At 40.0% G+C, this 20,255-nt stretch overlaps 1 protein-coding gene across 1 annotated transcript; it reads right to left on the minus strand.

Moving 5' to 3' along the window:
• Nucleotides 1-6,519: 6,519 nt before the first annotated feature.
• Nucleotides 6,520-8,231, minus strand: LOC110288187 (beta-defensin 8-like). Its single transcript, XM_021154607.1, has 2 exons — nucleotides 8,174-8,231; nucleotides 6,520-6,653 (listed from the first exon to the last, which is right to left on the minus strand). The coding sequence occupies exons 1-2, from the start codon at nucleotides 8,229-8,231 to the stop codon at nucleotides 6,520-6,522; spliced, it is 192 nt and encodes a 63-aa protein (XP_021010266.1).
• Nucleotides 8,232-20,255: the final 12,024 nt, after the last annotated feature.

The following is a 20,255-nucleotide window of genomic DNA, read 5'->3' on the forward strand; positions in this document are numbered from 1 at the left end:
GCTCTGGCTGTCCTGGAGCTCACTTTGTAGACCAGGCTGGCCTCGAACTCAGAAATCTGCCTGCCTCTGCCTCCCGAGTGCTGGGATTAAAGGCGTGCATCACCACGCCCGGCTCAGATTTGAATGTTTTAATTTCTAGAAATTAAGAAAAGAAACAGCACTGTCATGTATTATGTCTAATGGAAAATGCCTCTAGTCTCTGAAGATGGATTCTTATCTGATATCTGAAGTTGTTGATTCTGTGGTCAGACCTGGATCCTCATGATGTAGAGAGTCAATGCTTGTGGACCACTTTGACATTATCAAACTATGGAGGAATCAGGACCCAGAGACCAGTATCCTCACTCACTATACCAGCTCATGCTACCTTTACTGGTGCCTAAAACCTGAACCAATCATAGTGGCCTACAGAGAGACCAGGAGACCCTAAGCCTCTAGTTCCTAACATCCACCCACCAAATTTAATAGGCATATATTTGAATACTTCCATGTTTATCCTTTGCCCCCTTATGCCTCTTTAAGTTTCTAATTTTACTCTAGTTAAAAAAATAAAAGAGTGTGTGTGAGAGATTCTCAAGCCTACAAAATTCCAAAGAGCTAACAACGAGCTATGTTGGCTTTCATTAGCTCAAATTTTCACTGATTCTCAGAAGATCTATTAATTCGTAGTCTCTAGCCCCCTTTACAGAATCTCCTTTGCCTTTCTGGAATGCTGTCTTTGCAACTAATGAGGTAATATTTAGAGCTCAGTACACTGCAGCTTGATGCCCAACCCTACTGCACTGAGTCCTCTGAAGACTACCTGCAAAACCACAAATCTTTAGTAGAGCCATTCCACCTGTGGCCAATGCCAGGTTCTCTGTCCACTTCTCTATGGAGCTTTCCCTCATTTCCTAGAACACTCTGGACACTTGGTCAAAGTTTCATGCTGAAAGACTTTTAAATATGGAAGTACATCAGTGCATCTGAGAAAAACTTACAAATGGACCTGAGTTCTGACATATTTCATTTCAGTGTATGCTCCTAGGTTATTGCCTATTGAACTTTTAGCTGTTGGTGTAAAGATGGGGTGAAGAGTCAAAGATGGATTGGAAAGATAAGACCCTTGTGCCTGAATGTGATATTTGAAGCCTTTGTCATGGGATGCAAAAGCCAACTAACAAAAAAAAAAAAAAAAAAAAAAAAAAAAAAAAAAAAAAAAAAAAACAGAAAAGATGCTTACCTTGTTTTTTTCTCTTCACAAAAATGTGGATCACAGAAAAATGAGCCCTTTGATTTAAGGTTAGAATTTAGTGTTTTCATACGTGTAAGAGGAAGGTAAAGACCTGGAAATGTGGGCAAGCCACACAAAGCTCCCTGATTCTCATTGAACCTTTTGGTGTTCCTCTAATCTGGGGATTCTACTTAGAACACATGTTGAACCTATTTGATTATTCATTATGGCGACTTCATGAGCAATGTAAATGTAAATGATTGCCACTTCCATGTTACTTGTGCATGAACTTGGCAGATGGTTCCACTGTCCCCAGGAGACTCTCCAGGTGATCCTAACATCACTGGTGAGTAGAATACAACATTGGTTCCAGTTGAGGTACACTGGGCCTGGGCCAGCACCAGGGAAGCAGAAAACCCACATGACCAGGGATACAAGTCCCTTCTTATCAGCACCAGCTCTGGGTGACCTTGAGCATGAACTTAGTGGATACATCCTTGGTCACCAGAGGACTCTCCTCAGGATCTTAGGATCACTGGTGAGTGGGACACAACATCTGTTCCAAACCAATTGTGATGGGCCAACAACAGCAGAAGCAAGGATATGGGAGCCCTGCATGACCAGCAGCTCCGGTTCATTCTGATCAGTACTGGTATACATTGGTTTCTAACACAATAGACAGCCCCCCCGCCCCCGGTCCTCAGAGAAGAAACCAGTTCCAGGTGCTATAACACACCCAGGATCTTAGGATATCAGGATCCCAGGATAACAGGAGCTTGGTCACACCATGATCTCAGGGTCTCAGAGGAAGCTTGATTGCCAAGAACTCTGATATACCCAGAAACTCAGGTTCACAGGAGCCTGGACTCACAGGATCATAGAGAAATATGGACTCTGAGGAGTCCTGACTCAACCGTGATTTTAGGAAAGACAGTCTCCAATCAGATCTATTGAGAGCAACAAGCACTTGAGATAAACAGATGGCAGGAGGCAAGCATAAGAACAGAAGCAAAAGAAAGCAAGGAAATTTGGCATCATCAGAACCAAACTCCTCCAACAAAACAAGTCCTGGATACACCAGCTTATTCCGAAAAGCAAGGCATGGATCTAAAATAACTTCTCATGATGATGATGGAGGACTTTAAGAAGGAAATAAAGGAAAATACGGGTAAATAGCTAGAAGACATTAAAGAGTAAACACAAAAATCGCTTAAAGAGTTGCAGAAAAGCACTACCAAACAGGTTAAAGAGTAGAAAAAAACCATCCATGATCTAAAAAAGGGAAGCAGAAACAATAAAGAAATCACAAAGGGAGACAACTCGGGAGATAGAAATCCTTGGAAAGAAATCACGAACAATAAATGGGACCATCAGCAACAGAATACAACAGTTGGAAGAGAAAAAACTCAGGTGCAGGGGACTCCATAGAAAACATGGATACAGCAGTCAAAGAAAATACAAAAAGCAAAAAGATCCTAACTCAAAACATTCATGCATTTGGAGCATAGATATTGAGATGAGTGGACAGTTGGACTTTAGTATATGAGACTTGTAGCCTAGACAGACCAATAAATTTAGAAGAGCAGATGTGTCATCTTGGCTAATTTTTAAAAGGGGGACTTCAGTGAAGAATTTTTTTCTACATAATGGATAATCTTAGATTTAGGGACAGACAGAAAAATTAAGTCAGAAGCTATAACCTCTCCAAATAAGTGTGGGCTGTCCCAGAATCCCTGAGGTAGTACACTTCAGTTACATTGAGTAGAAAATGGGTGTCAGGGTCAGTTCAGGTAAAGGCAAAGGTGTTCTGGGATTGGATAGAAGAGAATATATCCTTGGGATATAAGAAAAAGAAATGACAAGTCCCCAAGTGCATAGTGGAGGAACTGTATAAGGATTACCCACAAAAGGATAGAGTAACCACCACTAAATTAATGCAACTGTGGTCTTGAACAAGGTGATAAGTTCCATTAGGTTTCTTAACTTCTAGTATAGGGGAGTTAAAGGGGAAAGAGGTCAGATGGAGCAGTTTTTTTCCCCTAAGATAGAAGAGATGACATAGGCTTAAGTATCCTGAGGCTCGGGAGAGAAAGAGGGTATGAGCTTGGGTGATGTATCTTGTAGAGTCCAATAATTGGATAACAACAAGAGAATGATGTTTAGCAACAGAGGGGTTCTGGATGACCGAGATTCAGGGGTCTACCTGAGAAGCTGGCAAAGAAAACAACATGTTAGATTTAGTAGGTTGAGTGGTGAGGAGGATAAGGAAGAGAGCGGTTGCTTTTGAGATTGGTTTCAGGTGAATGGGGGAAGCACTAGAAATAGAGGCTCCAAACTTATATGGAAGATCCCTTCACAATAAGGTGTCAGAACATATTGGCAATCAAAAAAAGAATGTGTGAGAAGAACACTCTTAAAAATTCAACTAAGGAGTAGCTTTGGTGAGGAAGTTAAGGCTGTACTCCTACCCCAAAAATAGGGTATGAGAAGGAGAAGTGGTTTCCCCAAACTCTGTCAGGACTAAATAGTGGTTCCAGTGTCCAAGAAGATGAAGGAGATGGGATGCTCATATGCCATAATCACTACCTTGGGCTCCGTGATAGTCACTTCCATGATGATGGTTATGGAAATGGTCAGGTCAATGGAGCTAAGGCCTCTTCAGTTGTCCATAGACAAATCTAGAAGATCAGCTGGAGGGTTATCTGGGAGTGATGTTCCCCTCTCCTGAGTGCCATAAGAACAATCTACAGAACAATGTACCTCCTAATGGCACCATGGAAATGGCCTTTTTAACTTTTGGGGGTTAGAGGAAGCCCTTTTCCAACAGACTTGTCTGTCGACCAACTTCTTAATTCACAGGGCAGTGGATATCCTACATGGTGGAGTTCCTCATGCCTCAGAGTGGTGGCTGTTGTGCATGCTATAGAACCTCAGACCAGTCTGTGTGGTTGCTAGCAAGTCCAGGGCTTCAACACCATTGTTAGTTGAAAACAGCACATTCCTGGACAAATCATGCCAAGACATGCCAAGAGTTCACTCTTTGAGAGGTCTTGATTAAAAGAAGTGAATAAGCAAAGGAGGTAGGGGCAGGGTTCATGTCTTTTAATCTGGCTGTGACCTAGGTAACACAGGCGATAAATTGCCAGTGATGCAGGTAACACAAGGAGTGTACTATGGTTGCCATAGAAATGAACAGAGAAGACCAGTGTACCTTAGGATGATGTCATTGCAGGTTTCAGAAGCTGGGTGTAACCAGCTTCTGATGCTAACACCTGCAAGTTCCATTGGTGCTCTGCCCTGTGTACACCCTACAGCTATGGTCCTATCTTAACAACAAAGGACCCTGTAATTTTTAGAAGTAAAAAGCTATTGAGCATTTTCTTTTTGCTTTGATACATTTTACCTATGCCTTCAAGGGTCTTACCTTAAAAAACAAAATAGCCATTAACATCTTTTCTCAGGTAAGGATATTTGCTACAAAAATCTTGTGTGTCCTTCCATCCTCTAAAGACCCAGAATGGTGATTCACTTGCTGCAGGAAACTTCATCTCATTCCTGCAACAGTCAACAGTGACTTTGAACATCAGCTAAAAAACCAGTTTATAATATATAACGGTACGGATTATTAAAAATAATTCCTTGAGGACAGGGTATGAGGAGCCAGGTATCAAAATGAATTGTATAGGTTTCATTCTTCAATGAAAAATTCAAAGGCTGTCCTCGAATAAACATCAAATTCTGTATTATTTATGGATATTTTAATCACTTGCATGTGTGTGTATTTGTGTTACACATCATTTGTTTATATGTGTGAATACATGTATATATGTGTATAAAGGCAGAACATAAAGTATTTTCTTCAATCACTCTCTACTATATTATTATTATTATTATTAACTTTGAGTTTGGTATTTTTTTCTGTATGAACTGTGTATATGATTGGCATGAAGGACAAAAGGGGCTAGATCCACTAGAGCTTGAGTTACAGAAGGCGATAGGAGGCGATTAAGTGCTGGGAATTAACCAGGTTCTCCTGAGCTGCGAGTGCTCTTAAGTGAGGAGCCATCTCATCAGCAGGTCCACCTCCTATTTTCATTTTTGAGATGGATCTTTCATTGAGCCTGAGGTCGTGCATTTGGTCTGGCAGGCTGGCTAATTAATTTGGAGATCCACATGTCTCCATCCCATCCCTCAGGGCTAAGAACACAGACATGCTGTGATACCTGGTTTATTAAATGGGTGCTCTGAATCAAACTCAGATCTGTGAGCTTGCACAGCACACACTTATTATGGTCAGTTCCCTGTCTTCAAACGCCTACCTTAAATTTAAAGATACCCTGCATTTTGGCATGTTTCTTCAGCCAACAGTCTTTTGTTACATATCAACCATGTGACAAGGACTCCTTTAATCAGTTGCATCTATCCAGGTGAGATATCTTTTCTCTGGGGTTTCATTTCTTCTTTCAGACAGAGAATTCTGAAAATCTAAGATATCCTGCTGGAGTTGAATTATACTCATGAGCATAAATTGTATGCACATTAACTGAGAAGCCCCACCCAAGCCTGACAGGGATCCCATCATACTGTAATTTCCCTGGTGGGAAGGTCAGGCCTAGGACAGAATCTGAACTATTGCTTTGCTAACCATAGCCTTGTTTTTTCTTCACACTGCTGTACCCTCTTATTGCTTTTAATAAGGTCTTATTTTCCATAAGTTCATTGTGTCTTATGTCTAAATGTAATAAAGCCACCCACTGACTCAACTTGGCCATTCATTTAAAATAATACAATGCAAAATATCTCATCAGTGGTCAGTGCATAAATGAATAAGAGACTCTGGAACCCATACTCAAGAGATCTCATAGACAAAGTGTGCATTAGTTTAAGCACAAACACACAAAGCATAAATGACTACTAGGAACAAGCTGGAGGGAAGCTGGGTCACCATCTTTGTCTTGCCTTGGGATTGGATGGGCAAAGCAAAGAGGTTAAGGAGGCAAAGAGATGCAGAAGGCAGGCAGGATGGCTGTGTGTGCTGGCTACAGGGAATCACCCAGCACATCAGAGACAGGAACAGTTAGCCATAAGCCAAGTAACTTAAGAGAGCCCTGCTTGACCACTGATTGAATTCTCCAATGATTTTAGAATTCAGCAGAAGAGAGAACAAACTGTTAGCTCAAACAGTTCTTAGGCAACAGGTGTTTGCATTTAATCAAGGAACATTAATTTGGTTTAAGTTTTGTTCATCTTCATGGGGGAGGAAATTCTGGTGTTTTCTTTGGTTCACAGGATCTTTGTCTTCTTATCTATTGTCTATTGCAGCATTTGAAAAAAACTGCACAATTTCCAATTGGATGAGTAGTGTCAGGGCAAGACCTAGGATAGCATTTGCCTCCTTTCCGACGGCAAATTAATGGCCTGTTGACTTTTTGGCTAAAAGCTGAAAGATAAGTAAGAAAAACCACACATTAGAATTGAGCACGTCAGGTCAGAAATACATACCTATTTGATTTTATGATGAGTATATTCCAGCAGGCTCTTCACCTAAAACAGGGATGACTGTTTTAGTAGGGTTGAACCCAATTCTTGATAAAGACAGGCACTGTTGCAGTTTAAAGTAGTGATGGTTTTCCTAGGATCTAATGTTGAAGGGTCTGCTCCATCCCTAACTGATTGGAGTTTTCAGGGCCAGCAGGCAGGAGCTCAAGAAAGATTCTGTGTGAGTTCCTTGCTGCCTCTCAGTAGCCCTGCCTTTGATTTTCAGCAAACAAGACACTTGTTCCAGTATATGAAACAGACACTGACTGTGACTGTGCACATGAATGTGCATGTGTGCACATACATATAGAGGCTACAGGTTCATCTAAGATGTGTTCATCAATTCCTTTCCAGCTAAAACAGCTCCCTCTCATGAGATGTCTAACCCTATTATTCTATTTGTCTAATGTCAAGAATGGAACACATCTTGGAGCCTGGAAAGATGACTCAGCAGTTAGGTGTGCATACCACTCCTATAGAAGACCTGAGATAAGTTTCTAGTATCATATCAGGCTGCCCATATATGCCTACAAACAATAGCATCTCTGAGAGATTAGATGCCCTTTCATGACCGCTTTGGGTACTGTACTTCTTGGCATATACCCATACACAAGTCCATACATATACACATAATTTGAATGAATACAAATCATTTCCACAAACTACACTTAAGGCAGAGTTTGGGAGACTGGGTTTCATAACATCGTCTAAGTTATGAGCCTCATTACCCCTGTAGACAGTGTGTGCTTAAGGGTTTTCCATGGGGATATGGGGAAAGGAAGTTCTCAAACATAGGGTGGGCTGGTTATTCTGAAGAGTTCTCTAGAGTAAGCAGAGACTCTACTCCTTATATATAATGATTTCTAAATTAATACCTTTCTTTTCAGGTAAAAATCAAACATTCTACCTGTTATTATTTTTATGCTACCTATAAGACACGCATTTATAATCTTAAGATTAGTATCAGGAGTTAGGAAATGGAAGTCAAGTGCTGCAGATCGCCAGAGAATGAGTCTACCTTAGCATTCCTCAAAGGAAGAAGAGAGAGTCCATAGTTTGTGTTAGAAGTCACACAATATTCATTTTTCTAAAATGCTTAGAAGAAAGAGAAAAATGCAAAAGTAAGGAGGGTATCCACAAAGGGAGAAAGAGACATAGACAGAAACATAGAGATGGACATATACACAGGGAGACAAGCATACACACACAGACAGAAAGACAGATTCATGCTAAGATGAACAAACACAAACATAAAGTGAGAGGGAGACATACCAGTGAACTAAGATTAAGGGACAGAAAGATACACACACACAGAGGAAGAGAGAGAGAGAGAGAGAGAGAGAGAGAGAGAGAGAGAGAGAGAGAAGCTATAGGGAGCTATTTCTCATTTCACTGTGAGACCATCCTACTACCCTGACTCACCTGCAAGTGGAGACAGCAGCACCAGGAGAAAAGTGAAGAGAAGGTAATGGATCCTCATGACTGAAGCCTGGTGGGGTACAGAGATGCAGAGGGACTTGAGCTCAGTTCCTTATATAGTGCCAGGTGCTGCCTCCTGAGTAGGATTCTACACTGACTTGAATCCAAGGAATTACAATTATGAAACACAGAGCACCTTATCCCTCTTGTCAAAGTGACCTTGGAGATCACACTCAGAGTCTCTTATTCAAATGTTAGGATCCCCAGATGATTTCCTCCTGCACTGCTCAACAAGAACAGCTTCCTGCCTTACATCTCACATGAGAGGAACCCAGGCTGTCCTGGGTCAGACTTACTGGTTACAATTGGAGTTTAGTTGTCTATAACTAAGATATTTGACTTGGCCATCTCAGAGTCTCACAACAGGATTAGGCCTCAGTGGGAAGTAATTTCACATAGACCCATTTGGGCATGGGCACACTCAGCTGCTAGGGGCAACAGAATGTAAGCCAAGTCAAGGCTCTCCAAGCTTTTTAGGTCAGAACATGGGCCTCATTTCATAGATTTCCCCAAGTACCTGCTCAGCAGTGGAGTTCATTTACTACAGTTGAGTCACATAGGTGTGCTGCTTCCTCTCTCAGAGAAAACAATGAGTTGGTAATGTGATACCTGAACATGGGGCCCAATGTACACCTAGAGGAAAGCAGGGAGAAGCAGGTTCTAACTACCACATGAGGAAAGCAGGGAGTATCTGGTTCTAACTACCACAAGAAGAACAACTTTTGGGTCATATTAGCCTTTGGGTCTGTGGTTCTTCTTATTCTAAGATGATGTGAGTATCAATGGTAAGGTGTCAAGTTGCTTTTTGGATTCTATTTGTAGAATCCATGATGGTGAGACTGAAGCCATTGCACCATTTCCCTATTGCTCTCTCTGGGCACTATCTGAGGGGTGCTGGGTGGCTCATCTCTGAGAGAAGTCTCTTAGAAATTCTGTAACCCAGTGTAATGGCTAGTTTTGTGTCAACTTGACACAGCTGGAGTTATCACAGAGAAAGGAGCTTCAGTTGAGGAAATGCCTCCATGAGATACAATTGTAAGGCATTTTCTCAATTAGTGATCAAGGGGGAAAGGCCCCTGGTGGTTGGGACCATCTCTGGGCTGGTAGTCTTGAGTTCTATAAGAGAGCAGGCTGAGCAGGCCAGGGGAAGCAAGTCAGTATGGAATGTCCCTCCATGGCTTCTGCATCAGCTCCTGTTTTCTGATCTGCTTGAGTTCCAGTCCTGCATCGTTTGGTGATCAACAGCAGTATGGAAAGGTAAGCCAAATAAACCCTTTCCTCCCCAACTTGCTTCTTGGTCATGATGTTTGTGCAGGAATAGAAACCCTGACTAAGACACCCAGCTTTATTTCTTTATCCTAGAAAACCATTTACAAGTATCAGAGCTTGACCCATCCTGACAACTGAGAAAGGGGGATTTTGTAAGAGAAAATAGTTTATCTTAATCAGGATTTCTTCTTCCTTAAAAGATATAGAAATAACCAGATGAATAGAAATCAATAATATATGAACAGTTTTGACAAAGGCTCTTGTATGAAGGTCCCAACAAAGAGATTTGAGGCTGTAGAATTAAAAGTTTGGACCCACACTAGAATGACTCACTCCCACTGCTGTGCTTTGAAAACCCATGTTTTTGGGCTTGTTGGACACATTTTTTTTCTTTTATTAGATACTTTCTTATTTACATTTCAAATGTTATCCTCTTTCCTAGTTTCCCTTCCAACAATCCCCTAAACTGTCATACAGAAGATTTTCCAAAATATAACCAGATATAGTAAGTGTACATATCTGTGGACTTCTGTGTACTATCTCGGTATATACATATGGTAAGGAATAATCAACTCAGGATAATTACTATATCCATCATTTCAAATTGCATAATTTTACTATACTAAGAGTAGTTCCAATGCCCTCTCATTATCTTCAGTGATACTAGCATACAATAGACACAGTAGAAACCAGGCATAATTCTCAGGTATTTTTAAAAAACACCAATATTCCTCTATTCTCCTTACCTATACCTTTCTCTGGTCATTATTTGCCTGCTCTGCAATTTGAGGGCTTCTTAAAAGTAGCTGGTGGTTGATATGTAATAATGCCTTAATCCAATGAGGAAGTTTCTGCTGGATTAGGGAATGACAGGTCTGGGTTAGGGTAGATTAGCATGTTATAAACAAGTTCTGTCTGGGATTGGAGGATTTCCACATGCTGTCTCACCCCTCTTTGGGACTTTGCTTCCCTGGGTGTTGCGGGTATATATTGAAAAAGCATGCTACTCATCCCCAACACTAAGCTATTTCTTCCAGGCAGAAACTCAATGTGGAAAAGTAGTCCGTAATGCTCAGCCTGAATTAATACAACACTCCTCTCCATTTGCATAATTACCTCACTTTCCACAGTAAAAAGCCAATGTGTTCATTTTCTCTCAATGTGGCCAAATACTTTTGACAAATCAACCTCGATGGAAGAGAAGTCATTTTGGCTCAAGCCTTAGAGATTCAAGCCATGGTCAGTGGGCACCACTTCTTTGTGGTCTGGAACAAGACAGGACATACATGGCAAGGAGCTTGTGGTGGGTAAAGTCATTCACCTTCTGATAACCAGGAAGCAGTAGGGAGGAATCTGGTATGCAAATACCCATTGCCGTGCTGTGTCCAAACCTAGTTAGTTTTCTAGTAGGTCCAGAATGTCCTACCATCTTCCAGAGGAGTCTCAGGATGACCACAACTTTAGCACTTGTCTTCTTGAGGACAATTAGGATCTCAGTCAAGCCAGATAAAGACAGTGAATAGCTCCAGTGGTACACTAGTGTGCATGTGCATGTGTGTATCTCTCTGTGTGTGTGTGTGTGTGTGTATACACTCTCAGACCAAATAATAACTTACTGTGTATGTGCTCCCCCAAGCCAAGAGGTGCTCTATTCCTGTGTGTGTGTGTGTGTGTGTGTGTGTGTGTGAGTGAGTGTGTGAGAGTGTGTGTGTTAGACTGAGTGAGTGTGTGTTTGAGTGTGTGAGTGTGTGGGTAAGTGAGTGAGTGTGTGTGACTGTGTGTGGGTGTGGGTTTGCATGTTCCCCCAGCCCCCAACTGTGGTATGTATTTGTTCACCAACACTTCCAGTGGTTTGGTGCTCTCTGTTCAACCCCCAGCTCCAGTGGTGACCTGGTAAGTGTGTATACCCCCAGCTCTCGTGGTACATTGCACTTTTCAAAACTTCCAATTACAGTGGTGCCATGCAAAGTATGTGTATGTGTGTGTGTTTCTGTGTGCTCCTCCAGCTCCTGTTGTTTGCTGCTATGTGTGCAAATCCTGTTAGTTGAAAATCATTTATTCCTAAGTAAATCATGCCAAGCTGTACAGTTCACAGTTTGAGAGGTCTTTATTGAATGCGAAAAGGCCGAGTAGTGGTGGAGCATGCCTTTAATCCCAGCACTTGGGAGGCAGAGGCAGGCAGATTTCTAAGTTCAAGACCAGCCTGGTCTACAAAGTAAGTTTCAGGACAGCCAGGGCTACACAGAGAGACCCTGTCGCAAAACACCCTCCCCCCAAAGGAAAAAAAAAAAAAAACAAAAGAGGAAAGAAGGGAGAAGGGAGAGATGGTAGGTCAAGTTCAGGGTCTGAAACAAAAAGGTTAAAAGGCAAGTTAGTAATATTTATAAATGGGGATGTCAAGGAAGTAAAAACCTTGGAGGAATGTTTGATTTTTTTTTCCTATTTTTTGAATATCTGCAGGTATGGCAATTGAGAAATATTTTCTTTGGATGTGGAGAGTACTTAGTGGGGAACTAGATTTCCTTTTATGATACCTGGATTTTATGATTCCATGGATATGTTTTATAGAAGGTCTTGTATTGTTTATAGAAAATATGAGTGCTCTGGAACCTTAATATTTGTATCTGGTTTCTGGCATGACCAATATGAGCAGCCTCCATACTCACCTGTTCGTCTTCTTTTTATATTTGACATTTTCTGTATTTACACTTCACATTTTATCCCCTCATTCAGTCCCCCACCCATGAAAACCCCCAATCCCATGCCTCCTCCTAATGCTTCTATGAGGGTGTTTCCCCAGCAACCTACCCACTCACTCCCACCTCAATGCACTGGCATTGCTGTACACTGGAACATTGAGTCTTCACAGGACCGAGGGCCTATCCTCCCACTGATGCCTGGCAATACTATCCTCTGCTACCTATGCAGCTGGAGCCATGGGTCCCTCTATGTATAATCTTTGGTTGGTGGTTTATTCTCTGAGAGCTAGGGAAGGGGTGGGGAGTTCCGACTGGTTGATGTTGTTTGTGTTATGGGGTTGCAAACCCCTTCAGCTCCTTATGTTCTTTCTCTAACTCCTCCATAGGGGGTCCTGTGCTCAGGCCAAAAGTTGGCTGCCAGGATCTTCATCTATATTTTCAGGCTCTGGCAGAGACTCTCAGGAGACAGCTATATCAGGATCCTGTTAGCAAGCACTTCTTGGCATCCTCAACAGTGTCTGGATTTGGTGGCTGTATATGGGATGGATCCCCAGGTGGGGCACTCTCTGGATGGCCTTTCCTTCAGGCTCTGCTCCACAATTTAGCTCCATATTTTCTCCCATGAGTATTTTGTTCCCTCTTCTAAGAAGGACTTAAGCATCTACACTTTAGTCTTCCTTCTTCTTAACTTTCATGTGGTCTGTGAGTGGTATCTTGGGCATTCTAAGAATTTGGGCTAATATCCACTTCTCAGTGAGTGCATACCCTGTCTATTCTTTTGTGATTCAGATACTTTACTCAGGATATTTTCTAGTTCCATCAATTTGCCTAAGAATTTCATGAAGTCATGGCTTTTAACGGCTTAGTATCACTCCATTGTGTAAATACATCACAATTTCTGTACCCATTCCACTGTTTAAGTGCATCTGAGCTCTTTCCACCTTCTGACTATTATAAATAAGGCTGCTATGAACATAGTGAAGCATATGTCTTTGTTATATGTTGGAGCATCTTTTGGGTATGTGTCCAGAATGGTATAACTGGGTCATCAGGTAATACTATGTCCAATTTTCTGAGGAACTACAAGACTTACTTCCAGAGTGGTTGCAACACCTTAAAATCTCACCAACAATGGAGTAATATTACCCTTACTCCACAACATCATCAGCATCTGCTATCACCTTAGATTTTAATCTTAGCCATTCTAATCGATGTAGAGTCGAATCTCATGGTTGTTTTGATTTGCCCTAGTGACTAGATGAACATTTCTTTAGATGATTCTCAGCCATTTGATATTCCTCATTTGAGAATGGTTTGTTTTGCTCTGTACCCCATTTTTATTAGAGTTATTTGATTCTCTGGGGTCTTATCTTCTTGAGTCCTCTCTATTATATTAGATATATCTATATCTTATATTAGATATAAGCTCTCTATCAGATGTAGAATTGGTAAAGGTCCTTTCCCAATCTGTTGGTTGCCATTTTGTTCTATTAACAGGGTCCTTTGACTTACAGAAGCTTTGCAATTTTATGAGGTCCATTTTTCCATTGTTGATTTTAGAGCATAAGCCATTGGTGTTCTGTTCAGGAAATTTTCCTCTGTGCCCATGGTATTTGAGGTTTTCCCCCACTTACTTTTCAATTAGTTTCAGTGTATTTGGATTTATGTTGTTGTCCTTGATCCGATTGGACTTGAGCTCTGTAAAAGAAGATAAAAATTGATCAATTTAAATTCTTCTAAATGATAACTGCCAGTTGAGGCAGCACCATTTGTTGAAAATGCTGTTTCTTTCCCCAGTGGATATTTTGAGTTTCTTTGTCAATGATTAAATGACCATAGGTGTGTTGGTTCATTTCTGGGTTTCAATTCTATTCCATTGATTTATCTTCCTGTCTCTGTACCAAAATCTTACAGTTTATATCACTACTGTTGTACAATGCAGCTTGAGAGGAGGTATGGTGATTTCCCCAGAACTTCTATTATTGTTGAGCATAGTTTTTGGAATCCTGGATGTTTTTGTTATTCCAGATGAATTTGCATTTTGTACTTTCTATCTCTATGAAGGATTGAGTTGGAATTGTGATTCCATTAATCTGTAGATTACTTTCAGTAAGATGGCCATTTTTAATATATTAATCCTGATATACCATGATCCTGGGAAATCTTCCCATACTCTGAGATCTTCTTTGATTTCTTTCTTCATAGACTTATAGTTCTTGTCATTCAGATCTTTCACTTGCTTGGTTATAGTCACACCAAGGTATCTTATTCTTTGTGTGACTATTGTGAAGGGTGTTGTTTCTGTAACTTCTTTCTCAACATGTTTATCATTTGAATAGAGGAAGGCTAGTGATTTGAGTTATTCTTATATGCAGCCATAATGCTGAAGTTATTTATCAGATTTAGGAGTTCTCTGGTGAATTTTTGGGATCACTTAAGACTACTATCATATCATCTGCAAATAATGATATTTTGACTTATTATTTTCAATGTGTATCAATTTGACGTCCTCTTATGATCTTATTGCTCTGATTAGGACTTCAAGTACTATATTGACTAGATAGTGTGAGAGTGGACAACCCTTTTCAGTCCCTGATTTTACTGGGATTGCTTTATGTTTGTCTCCAAGAAGAATAAACCCTGAATAAGACTAACCAGAGGGCCCAGAGACAGTATTCAATTTAATAAAATCAGAAGTGAAAAAAGAGACAAAACAACAGAAATTGATGAAATTTAAAAATTAATCAGATCCTACTACAAAAGATTTTACTCAACAAAAAAATGGAGAGTCTGGATAACATGGATAAGTTTCTGCACAGATAACAGGTACCAAAGTTAAATCAGGATTGGATAAACAATCTAAATAGTCCCATAACCCTTAAAGATATAGAATCATTCATTACAAGTCTCATAACCCAAAAAACCTAGGGCCAAATGGTTTTAGTGCAGAATTCTATCAGATCTTTAAAGAAGACCTAATACTAATATTCTTTAGACTATTCCACAAAATAGAAGCAGAAGGAACACTACCCAATTCTTTCTATGATGCCACAATTATGCTGATACCGAAAACACACAAAGACCCAACAAAAAAAGAGAACTTCAGATCAATATCCCCTATAAATATCAATGCAAAACTACTCAATAAAATCGTGCAAACAAAATCCAAGTACATGTCAAGTCACTTCATCATCATCAAATATACTTCATCCCATGGATGCAGGGATGGTTCAATATATGGAAATCCATTATTGTAATCCACCATATAATCAGACTCAAATAATAAAACCACATGACCGTCACATAAGATGTTGAGAAAGGATTTGACTGAATTCACCATCCCTTCAATTTAAAAGTCTTGGAAAAATCCAGAATTCAAGGCACATAAGTAAACACAGTAAAATCAATATACATAAAACCAGAGGTCAACATCAAAAAAAATTGAGAAAAATATATTTTCTATGCAGAAAACTTCATATATTGAAATTGGACATGTCGCATGACTCTAGTGTGCTCTGCCAGGTACACCACAATGAAATACTTTACAGCACTGGAAGGCTTAATGCAGCTTGGAAGAGATATCCAAGATAAATAACGAAGTCAGTAGACAGTCCCCTTTGCAGCCTTAGTCTGCAGACTTACTACACCATGCTGAAAGTCAGGCTCTAAATCACCCCATCTCTTAAATTGAAAACTATGTCCTGATGAAAGGACAACAGTTGTGGTGAGGACCTTGTAGATTGTAGCCTCTAGTAGCACAGAGTGTATGGGTACCCAGCAGACATAGAACCTCGCTGGGAGAATTGAATGCCTTGACCTTAATTTAAGGAAGAAAGGATACTAGAAGCATCTTACATGATAATTGTTATTGCAACCCTGACAAATACCAGCTCCATGATTAATGTTACACCTATTACTTTAGAAGTTTACTGTTGAAACATTAAACTTCTAATGTAAAACGTGTTTTGAAATACATAATCCATTACTATTCACATCAATGTTATTGTTTAATAGTATACCAGAACTCATTGTTCCTACCTGAATGTAACTCTGTACCCATTGACCAACCTCCTCTCAGCAACCCTTGAACTTGCCAGTCTCCAGCAGCAAGTATTCTATTCTCAGCTGGCATTACATTTCTTTTTAACTTCGATATGTGAGACCATGTTGTCCTGCAATTTGTGTGTCTGGTTATTACATAGTAAATGTCTACCAGTACCATCTCAGTTATTAAAAATTCCAACTTATTATGGTTGACTAGTATCCCACTATGTACATACATAAACATACCCACACACACACAAACACACAAAGTTTATGTGTGTATACCACATTCTCTTAACCCACTCATCTATGACAGGATATCTCTTGGCAATAATGCACAATATACAGTGCTGCAAAACACAAAACTATCTCTCTAACATAAACAGCTTATTTCTTTTTGAAAGTGTGGTTTTCTGAACAACTGCTACAACCTGAAAAAGAATATGAGGAATTAAAGAACTAATTTTTCTGTGCTTTACCAACTTTCCCATTTCACTCAATGTTCCACAGATAATTTAAGAAACTTGCAGGTTGGAGGAAAAGATTCTGTAGTCTAATGTTGCCCAGATGGTAACCTTCCCATCTTTTGGGTACTGGACTTTACATGACTGTGACCCTCTCCTCACCCTCTTCAACTCTTTAGCCAATGACAATGTGTCCACACACTTGCCATTGCATAGATTCTCCCCAGTTAGGATGTTAATCTAAAGCTCCTGGTTTGTAACCTATTCATCTGCCTTCCTGCCTCCTGTTGTGGATGACTCTGCTTCTTTGATAATTTCCCTGAACAAAGTTATGCTCAAGAGTCAGCTGGGAACTCTGATGCACAGGGTATACACAGAACACATGTACCCAGATCTTTCACGTCAGATGCTCTGTGTTAGAAATTATCACACTTGCCATGTTTGTAAATTAGAGCCTTCCTAAGTTAAAATAAATTGTATTCAAGGTTCAGGAAACACCCCCACCTCAGTATTTTAACAGAAATTCTTGAAAAACCATAAGAATGAATTATGATTAAAAAACTGTTTTTTAAATAAAAGTGTTTCCCTGGCCTTTTTTTTTCTTCTGATGGCTCTTACGTGGTGGCACAGAGATTAAAGGGCAGTTCTCGAAAGGGTTTGTAGTTCAAAATCCCAGAAAAAAATAACAAACGTATGCTAGTCTTTCTCATGTTGTAGCAATCACCAAGGAAAAAAAAAGCTGACTCCACTAAATCTCTCCCCAAAGACAGAGACCTAAACCCCACTAGGCTTGCAGCTTAACTCTGCATCCCCATTGTAGGAAACTGGAAAAACAAAGAATAAGTTGTTATTAATGAGCCAAGCACTGGTGGTGCATGCCTTTAATCCCAGCACTTAGGAGGCTGAGGCAGGCAGATTTCTTAGTTTGAGGCCAGCGTGGTCTACAGAGTGGGTTCAAGGGTAGCTAGGGCTAGACAGGGAAACGCAATCTAGAAAAAAACACAAAAAAAAAAAAAAAAAAAAAAAAAAAAGAATTTTTTTCAGCAAAACATCACAAGTAGAGTACAGAACTTTATGCCACTTATCTAGGACTTGTTTTCAGACTCATTCTTGAGAAACTAGGTGAAAACATGAAGTCAGCACTTCATCGATGCATTGACAAACCAAAGGTTGATATTCAAAATAATCCACATGAGTAACACATTCTCTCAATGTGTATGTACATGATTGTGCTCTATATTGCTACTGCCCTATAAGATATCATTACAAAAAGAAATGGATTTCAAACAACACATGCACACCTGTATTCTAACTCATATTTTCCATTTGGACATTGGTCAGTACCATGGACACAGATGTGAGTGGTTCTCTAGGATTTAGAAATTTTACTACAGAAATACTCTCCAGCATGGTTGCCTAGTGGGTACTAGTGTTAGGAGTGATCATGAGACTGGCTATAAGCTGAGATCAGATGAGCAGAGTACATCCATCCATCATGGCTCAGAAGGGAGGGATCATCATCAACCTGTCTAAAGCAGAGTGTGTTTTGATGATGGATATTTGTAAACATTATAAACCAAAAAAATTTTCCTCAAGAAAACTGCCCATACATATTTCAGGCCTAACAGTATAAGGAACACCAGTTCTTTCCCTGTGGTTCTCTCAACAAGACTCAGATTTCCCCACAGTATGGCAAATGTGTTCCAGTGTGAACATCTGCCTTAGTCTATTTTGTCTTGTATAATAGGAGTACTCATACAACGTCATATAATAATTATATTATGCATAGCCTATAGTACTTATTTCCTGCAGTTCTGTGGGATATGCAGTCTCAGATGAATGTGTGAAAAGATTTACCATGTAATAGTCATCCATTTACTGGTTGATAAATGACATTTTCTGAACATGTCAGCCCCTTTGAAAAGGACAAGGTGGTTCCCTGAGTCTCTTTTATAGTAAAACCACCCTATCCCTAGAGGCTCTTCCCTTTTATCCCAATCCCCTGCCAGAAGACTCCAATTGTTAAGGTCATAACCTTTGGGGATATGATTGCCACAAACTAAGTTTAGTAGGACTTAACCATTCTAGACCCAGCGTCATCTAGGAAGGAGAAAATGAAATATTAACACTTCAAATCTTGGAGAAAAATACAGCATGTTGACAAGTGCCACATTATGGTACTGGTCAAGAAATGACCAAGTTTATGCTTAAGATTACCTAGCACAAGCCTGCGTTCTGATAGCAGTGTCAGAGGATTTGAGGTCATCTCAAAGCTCTGTTTTCCCTCTTAGGGACTATGTGGTAGAAAGTCACTGCATCTCCAGCATGGAATGTCCATTCTGATCATGCTGTCCCTAACATTGTCTATATAAATGGCCAGTATTGGTTTAGGCATAATGCATCTGAGCACACAACACTTTCTAAGAGTAACTAGATCCATCTCCCTGCCATCTGTCCAGTCTCAAGGAACAATGGCATGAATGTTTTGCTATATGAATCTAGATAACTGTTTAGCCTTATTTAGTGGCAAAGAAACTTTGCATGGTGTCCTTTTAGAAAATGTGTTGATAAATATACTTCAATCACATGGGAGACTCTTTTAGAACCTGCCCAGTCTCACAGCAGAACTAATACACAATCTCACCATAATGTCATGTCCTTACTCTGCTGACTGTCTTAAATAGTTCTACTGATTGTAACTTAGGTCCTGGGGAGGTTCACTGAGAACTAGTTTTCAAATCCTTCTTTACATGTTCATTGAATATGTATTCTAGTTATCCTCACAAAGCATAACCCTGCTTTGTTGGGCTCACATTTCCTGTGTACTCTTTCATACTTTCTGAAACCAGTGATTAAACCTCAGCCACAGAGCTATGCAGTACAAGCTCCTTAAAGTGAGCAAAAATGGGCAAATTGTTATTATCTAGTCCTGGACAAGATAAATAAGAATTCCTTCTGGGAAGCTCTGCATTGACCACTGCTTTTACAAATTTCTTAACTGTCCTTTCACCACTGGTGTTTGAGGTATCCAGAAGAAACTAACCACAAGTTTAAGACATCACAAGTAATTCTTAAATAGAGGAAATCTGTCCAAGGTGTTTCAGCTGCTCTTGTATCCCAAGGTTTGGAAAGAGGAGTGCTGTCTCTCTTGCTCTGCCTTCACTGCATACCACAAGGGTCTTTAAGGAATGAAAGTAACTTTCAAAGTATGGATGTGTCATTGAGGCCTAGCTGCAATGGACTCACTAAAGGCACAGCTGCTCTGGAAGAGACCTCATCATCAGACACCCTTCTATGGTTCTTCTGTCTGGGCCTGTAGTAGCTGCGAAGAACAGTATTAAGTGGTTAAGTGGAAACTCATACATATTTCGCTAATACAGAAATGACTTCCTCATCATTCCAGTAGGGATAATGATATAATCTTTAATATGTCTTTCTACTTTAAAAAATGTCTCTTAGTATAGCTTGGTTTTGGTTATCAGTTGCATAGGTTGTCTATATGTTTTGGGTATTAGTTTCTATTCAGATGTATGCTTGCAAAAAATTTCC

This window comes from Mus caroli, unplaced genomic scaffold, assembly GCF_900094665.2.
Source record: "Mus caroli unplaced genomic scaffold, CAROLI_EIJ_v1.1 scaffold_14554_1, whole genome shotgun sequence".
Taxonomy (NCBI): Eukaryota; Metazoa; Chordata; class Mammalia; order Rodentia; family Muridae; genus Mus; species Mus caroli.